The sequence below is a fragment of the Passer domesticus genome, chromosome 10, assembly GCF_036417665.1.
Source record: "Passer domesticus isolate bPasDom1 chromosome 10, bPasDom1.hap1, whole genome shotgun sequence".
Classification (NCBI taxonomy): Eukaryota; Metazoa; Chordata; class Aves; order Passeriformes; family Passeridae; genus Passer; species Passer domesticus.
Genome location: NC_087483.1, coordinates 24,524,300 through 24,531,595, shown reverse-complemented (window position 1 = coordinate 24,531,595; position 7,296 = coordinate 24,524,300). Strand labels below are relative to the sequence as shown.

At 39.0% G+C, this 7,296-nt stretch overlaps 1 protein-coding gene across 7 annotated transcripts in view; it reads left to right on the top strand.

The window, feature by feature from the left end:
- Nucleotides 1-7,296, top strand: part of CERS6 (ceramide synthase 6) — a 105,718-nt gene that overhangs the window by 37,273 nt on the left and 61,149 nt on the right. For 6 of the 7 annotated variants that reach the window (XM_064434579.1, XM_064434578.1, XM_064434577.1 and 3 more), the window contains exons 2-3: nt 3,909-4,014; nt 6,263-6,393. In XM_064434579.1, the coding sequence (XP_064290649.1) occupies nt 3,909-4,014; nt 6,263-6,393 (237 nt within the window). Of the gene's footprint in view, nt 1-965; nt 1,049-3,908; nt 4,015-6,262; nt 6,394-7,296 lie in introns of those variants that run through there. The other variant, XM_064434580.1, reaches the window with a different exon arrangement.

Below are 7,296 nucleotides of genomic sequence, written 5' to 3'. Positions count from 1 at the left end.
GTCAGTCCTATTATGAACTAACCTGGAGAAAGGATTAAATAGATATTCCAGTTCTGTGGGGCACAAAGGATTAGCAGCATGTGTGAACAGGGTCTGGAATTGGGTCAGTGATCAGTGGGGTCTGACCTCCAGCTTGTGATGGGAGCTAGCAGGTATGCAAAGGTAGCTCAAGCCAAATGTTACTGGTCGTGGTTTTTGTTATTGGATCAAAATCTTCAGAAAATGGGAGTATTTTTAACTTTGCACCATGAGGAAATGTGTCTTTTAGTGATGTATTTTCAGTCAAAAAGACAGGACAATATAAATATGAGAAATCCACTGCATAAATGAAACAGTTTTACAGTGATTGAAAGAAGGGTATGGGTCAGTCATATCAGTTGTGTTTCCTAAGAATAACTCTGTTAGGACAAAGCTTTTCCTAATACTGCTGTCAAGTGATAAGGATAATTTGTTTCATTTACTTAAAATTATGGTTTTGCTCTGTACTAATCAGTAAGTCTGAAAGCCGAAATACAGATACCAAATCTGTTTTTTTACACAACTATCTTTTACCTTAGCTTTTGTTTTTTTGGAAACACATGTGGATTGAACCATAGAGTTTTTAGTTTGTATAATTTAATGTGAAGTATGGGATAATGATGCCAGTGTGGGAGGAGAGGAGAGGAGGAGAAGCACTGAACATCTCAGATGAAAGGCAGGTGTATGTGTGTGTTTTTCTGAAGTCATTGCAGGAGGGTTTGGAATAGGTGCCCATGGAAAGGTTGGCTCTGTGCTGTCCTTTACACTGCTCTTTGAGATGCTGCTTGGGATGCTCTGTGGAAGAAGGCTCTTGCTGACATACAGAGTTGTGTGCTTGGCTTTTTGCTTCACCAGACAGGTTCTTTCCTTTGAAAAGGTTTCATTGTGGGAGTTCTGACCCATTTCTCAGCAAATCCAAAAAAGTTCAGTGAAGTTAACTTTCCTGTGTACATACATTTTGGATGAGATTGCCTCCATTAAGAGCCCTGCCTGTGCTTCAGACATTGTGTCCTATTGGATCTTCTGCAACGTAAGTTGTGAAACATAAAGCCAAAATCGCTTCTGGGATAGGTGTACTGAAGTGACAACCCTGTTTATCTACTGATTTTGTTCTGGAACTATTAAGAGGTTTTGTGGGGGGGTTTTGTTTGTTTTATTTTAATTGTTGCTAATGCAAGTAACTTCTGAGTTAAGTAGGTCAGCTATACCAAAATAACAAACTCAGTAATTGTTTTTGAGTGTTGTGGCAGTAAATCGGTTGAGCATCTGCTCAGACACAAGCCTCTTCTGCTTTTACTCATCCTTTGAGCAAATTTAGATTGTTTCTGTTTAAAACCAGCAAGCAATGTTCAACAAGTTAGACAATTGTAATCATAAATCCCTGGAATAATCTGTGTTTAGTGAGCATAAAGTAGATGAGCTGGGAAAATTTGCTCTGCATCACTCTTTCAAAAAAGGAGTCAGACTCCTGTAAACAGATCTGTGTACATTTTTAGCACAGAGAGAATTTTTTGCTGGTTTAACTGCCTTCCCTGATATCTTTAAGTGTACTGATAGGAAACTGAGATTTTATGGACATATTTGATTGGCAAGGAATAGTTTGCTTGTTTGTTTTTTGGTGATTTTTGGAGCTCACACCTGGCTGGTGTTAGCAATGTGAGCAGCCTTTTATGCAAGCATCACTTGAACTATGCCAGTGTGTGAGAGTTTTTACTTGTTTCACAGGGATACTGAATGTATGTAATCAGAGCCTACCACTTCACTAGAGTTTGGTACCCCAGAATGGTTGCAGTGGGAAGAGACCTCTGGAGATCTTCTAGTTATGCTTGGGATGACTCAGAGATGTGCTGCACACCTTAACATTCACCACAGTTTTTTCACTGCTGTACATTAGATGCATGCTCAGCACAGGAAGAGGAGACTCAACTCTCATTGTGCATTGACAAGTAATTAACTCAAATGTTTTTGTGGACATGAAAGGCTAAAACAACCTTGCATATTGTCAGAGTACATGGGGACTTCATAGCTAAGGTCCTGCCTGTTTGCTCCATTTTACTTTTTATCTGTTAGCAGAGGTCGTGTAGGAGCAGTCTCCAGAGCAATTTTGTGCAGATCCTTTGTGCCATACTGAGGTGTCTTCTCAGAAACTAGATTATTAGTTAGGGGATGGATGGTATGTAATAACAGGCCTTTAGTCCTGTCTTTTGGTCCATAAGGTGACCTACTTTTGATAAAAATGAATGACAAAAGTGACTGATTTAAGCTGTGATTAACCAAGATATTTCAGGAAAGTGTGAAATATGCACTGTCTTAGCTTTTCTCACTTGCACTAATGAAAATTTCTGAGTGGGCTTCTGTATTGAAGTTGGCCACAAAATAAAGTTACTTAAGTGAGGGAATGAACTTTGTGTACTTAAAATACTGCAAGGGAAAAAAAAGGTTTACTAATGTGTGGGATGATGTGTACCTAAATAATAATAATAATAGTAGTAGTAGTAGTATTGTTATTATTTAAAAATCTAAATGTACTTTGCCAGTTATTGCTGGGTTTGGGACCTGGTAAGACTCTTGCATATCTTTGCCTCTGAGGATGTTTTAGACATGCCAGTTTTAAGTGCAGAGTATAAGGGTTTTTTCGTCTGTAACACACTAGGAGCAAATAGTAAGATCACTGATATATTGCACACTGCATTGTTTTTGAATATGTCTTCTCACTCTCAGTCAATCACCAACATGATTTCAGTCTATAGAATTGCCTTTCATATGGAATTGTGTCAATGTATCAAGAATTTTTCTCCGGGAAAACAGGGTAGTCTGGCATCACCCATCTTTCTTTATCACTACCACTTTACCACTTTCACTACCACAGGTATTGCTGTAACCATTATCACATTGATTAGGACTTAATTCCCTTTAATCAGCAGTGCTGTCTTAAACATGGCAGAAACAGCAGTTGTAGCTCATAACAGGGCTTAAAAAATGGGCCTTGTGTGTGGGTAAGAATTCCAGAATTTTTTTTTTATAGCTTGTGGTCATTCAGCTGGATAAATGTGGAACTGCTTAAGCACCAAATGTTGTTTTGGTCCTTGTTAGCAAATGAAGTTCTGGGAAACAGAGGCTGTTTAAGTGAAATCACGAGTTCTATAGTTCAAAGATGGCAGAAGTTCATTGTGTGCAGATAGGAATGTGATTCTAATACAGTGTTTATGGCTTTCATGGGAATTCCAGATTTAGACTCATAGTTACAAATAATTTAATTTTTTGTGAGTAGAGTGGTGGTCTTTGACGATATGTAATGCAAACTATGCAATTCAACTCTAAAATGTCTCAGAGAACTTAGAGATAGGTGTTAGGATTTTGGACAGCCTCATACTTGAGCAGAAGAGTATTGCTTGTGTCTCTGTACCATGTAAATTTTATGCTTTTAGAAAATTGTATTGACTGGGCAGCTTAAGCTTGCTGCCTCTCAGGATTCTGAAATTCCAGTGTGCCAAAGGAGTCCTGAGGCAGTAGCTGCTTTGGAAGCTGATTTTTAAAAAGGCTGTGTTTGGAGGATAATATATGCTCCTCAAGCTGCCCTGCTCTGCTCTTTAGTTGGTGCTTCTCTAGGAGGTATTCTTCTCATGCTTTTGTTGTAATCTCTTTCTTCACAACATGAAAGAAAGTCCTCTGTTTCATGTGTTCCAGGAGTTCCTTTCATCCATCAAAGTGATGTTCCTTATTTTGTGATGTAATTGCCTATAAGAGCTTGCTTTTGAGCTGTAAAACTAAGTATTGTTTTTGTTGGCAGGGTTATAATGTTTGCCCATTTACCAAATTGATAACAGTAATGAAGTAAATAACTGAAGGATTTCACCTGTTTTCTTCTCTCATTTTTCTGTTTCTCACAGGTTCATTGCTAAACCATGTGCCTTAGGCCTTAAAGTCCAAGCCAATGGACCACAGAAAGCTCAACCTAATGCTATCTTGGAGAAGGTTTTCACAGCTATTACAAAGGTAGTGTGTCTGACTAAAATATTTACCTTATCAAGTGGGATGTGGCACTGTAAACTATGTCTGAACAAAGCAAGGCTAACAGATAAACACAGTGCTGCAGTGCTGCATTTTGCACCTCAGTTCAGAAATTCAAATATTGGGGATGTCATTAATATGCCAGCTTGAGTGGTTGTCTGTCTGTTTGTCATGTCTCCTGTAAGTTTTCAATTTTAAAAAAATTGTCACAGAAACACCTTGTAGATGCCATATGCCACCTACGTATTTTTGCTTCTTATCTGTTTTTGCTTCTTATCTATTTTGTATCAATTTTTGCTAAATTGTTGGGGTTTTTAGTAAAAAAAAAGGGCTCATTGTAAGCCAGTAATATTGATACTGAGTTTTCCATGAAACTTCAAAGCTCCTCCTTCTAGGGAAAGGCCTGTCTTACTGGTGTCCCAGCTAAAGGGGAACAACATAGAACAGTGGGAGACACTGACTGAAAAATGTTTTATTTACAGCTTGCATATCTTTATTGTACAAGATTCTCCCCCACAACCTACATATCTGTCTCTACATCTCTCACCATATGACATCTCAACCTGTTTGTTGATCTGTCCATGCTTTTCAAGCATAAATTTTTCTGCAGGATCTTTCCATTCCCACCTTGGCTCCAGACTGCGGCTGGGCAGCAGTGTAAACTTCAGAGAGTAGTAAAGTCTTAAAGGGAAACATTGGGTTCAGTGTCACAGACAGTGAAATAGGCAGTGGATCTGTCTTGCTTGTGTGTCCTACACTATCCAGAGATCACCATGGCATTTGCTGTGACTTTTGTCCTGTTTTTAGGGAGGGAATTGCATGTGCCTTGTTTCTGAAAGCTGCAGGATATACTCTCACACAGACTCAGCTGAAGGAAGAATGCTTAGGTTTTGTTAGTTGTGGGGTTGTTTATTTGTTTGGTTTTAATATTTCATCATAAAGTCTGGTAGTCTGACACAGGGCCTGAAATACCTGTGAGTGTGAAGAGCTCCAAACAAAAATATCTGCTTTCCTGCAAGAATCTGTTAGCTGCTCTCAGAGAAACTGTCCAATTTAGTAGCTACGTGCCTTTTTTGAATCTTACATAGCAAGCCTGTGAATTGAGCAGTTCACTCTAGTCAAATTCCCAAGAGCTGCATCAAACATTTCATTTTTCTAAGGTTACAGAAATTGCTTTTCTTAACCTTCGATTGAAAAACTAGTAGATACTGTGGTTGACTAAAAAACTTCATTGAAATGGATGGGAAATACTTTAACCTTCTCTTGTCTCATCCTTTCATTTCCCCCTCTTTCCTGTGTTTTCTTGGAGGCTGATAGACAAAACTTCAGCCTAACAGAAATTTTGCTGGTTTGTGTCTTGCAACAATAAAAAATTTAAAGCTCTTTGTTATAAGAGCTCTTGTACTTCAATATACATAACTTGTTTGCAGAAATAAAGCTAAAGTTCCAGAAAACAGATTGTGCATTTTTCTGTTTATTTAAAAAAAACTGTGTGATCAGGAGAAATATATAAGTAGTATGTATGTGTCACTGTACATATCAAATTGTTGTATGATTGGAGCTTTGTCCTGTACTGCTCTTCAAATTAAGGACAGATTCATTTTCTTTTGCCTTACCTCTGCTCTGGTCTGCATTTTCTGCTTTGGAGAATATTTGTGTGTATTTAGTTTTACAGAAAACAATTCTGTCTCCCTGTTGTCAAGGTGATGTTCCTTTTGAAGTTGTCACTTTGTTTAACGACCTCATTTTTGAACATTATCATGCAGAAACATGGGACTTATCTTCTTTGTGTGTCAATCAAACCATCTTCCCTAGTGCAATAGTCGATAGGACAAAGATCCTGATGTAGGAGACTGGAACAGGTATCAGTGTGTGGCAGGCAGTGGGGTGTTTGTAAGAGCCACTGCTCCAGAAAGGCATGGCATTTTATGGCTGCTAAACTTCACTTCCAAGTTTCAAGCAAGTTTCAATCCCATTGTCTCTTTAAAGTTTTTTATCAGTAATGGACCTGCATGTCATATTACAGCATCTGTACTTCTAGATTAGTAATTGTCATTGTAAACGTTTTCTGATGGGAATCTGCCAATAGAGATTTCTGTGAACATATTTCTGTGTATCCATGTGCCTGACAGACAGCCTTGGTAAGAAGCAAGAGTCAATTACAGTGGTTCTGAATTTAAAGTGTTAATACAGTTGAGTTAGAAAATAATTTTTGTGCTTCTCTGTTTTGTAGCATCCGGATGAGAAGAGGCTGGAAGGCCTCTCCAAGCAGCTGGACTGGGATGTACGCAGCATTCAACGTTGGTTTCGACAAAGGCGCAACCAGGAAAAGCCCAGCACCCTTAGGAAGTTCTGTGAGAGCATGTAAGGATGCATGTTCTCTTCTTGAGTCTTGTTGAGCCTGTGTTCTCATCAGTTTGCCCCTTTCTTTTTCACAGGTACTTTTGCAGACAGTTAGAAAATTATACAAATTGGTAGAATATAACTAATGAGAAACATAATCTTCTTTCTCCTGAAGGAGTCAGATTGTACTTTTCAGGTATTTTCAGTGGTCAAAAGCTTCCAGTGACAGCTTTGTTTGGAGGGAGCCATTGGCATTTCTGCTATATGTGTATTTATTACTAATGATAAAATGTGTCCAAAAAGGAGCAAGATGGCCTAAATCATAGGTTGATACTTAAGGTTCTATCTGTTCATGGTTTGCAGGAGGTGCAGTGGGAGCTGCTTCTCCATTTCCACATGTATGTAGTGCTGTGAGAATGTAGTGTTATCCAACTAATTGTGTGTGCCTTGCCCTGGGAGCATTTCCAGTGTGCCACCAGCTGACCTGACACATCTTGGACAAAGTTGTTGGCACGTAGACTGCTAGTGGGAACCCAGGGTTACCCTTTATCCCCTCAGTATGGACTCAGTTAAAGTGTTGTTTAGTTAAATCTGTCCATCAGAACACTAAGTGAGGTACTTCAGAAAGTTTTGACCAAGGAAATCCTTTGGTATGAGTTCTATAGCCTTTTCATAGCTGTTGAGTTAATGGGGTGGCTTTTCAGAGGTATAGTGACTGTGTGACAGGTGCTTTGAAGCTCTGAGCTACCTGAAGTATGTGTTCCCACTGCAGTCATGGGAAGAAAAGCACTCCAGTCTTCAGTAATTCAGGTGCCAGTGGAGAGTTTCGACAGAGCCAAGTGTGCCCTTATCTCGTAAGCAAGAACAGAGCAAGCAAAATAGCAGTGATCTCTGCCTACACCTTCATACTGCTGAGCTGCTGTT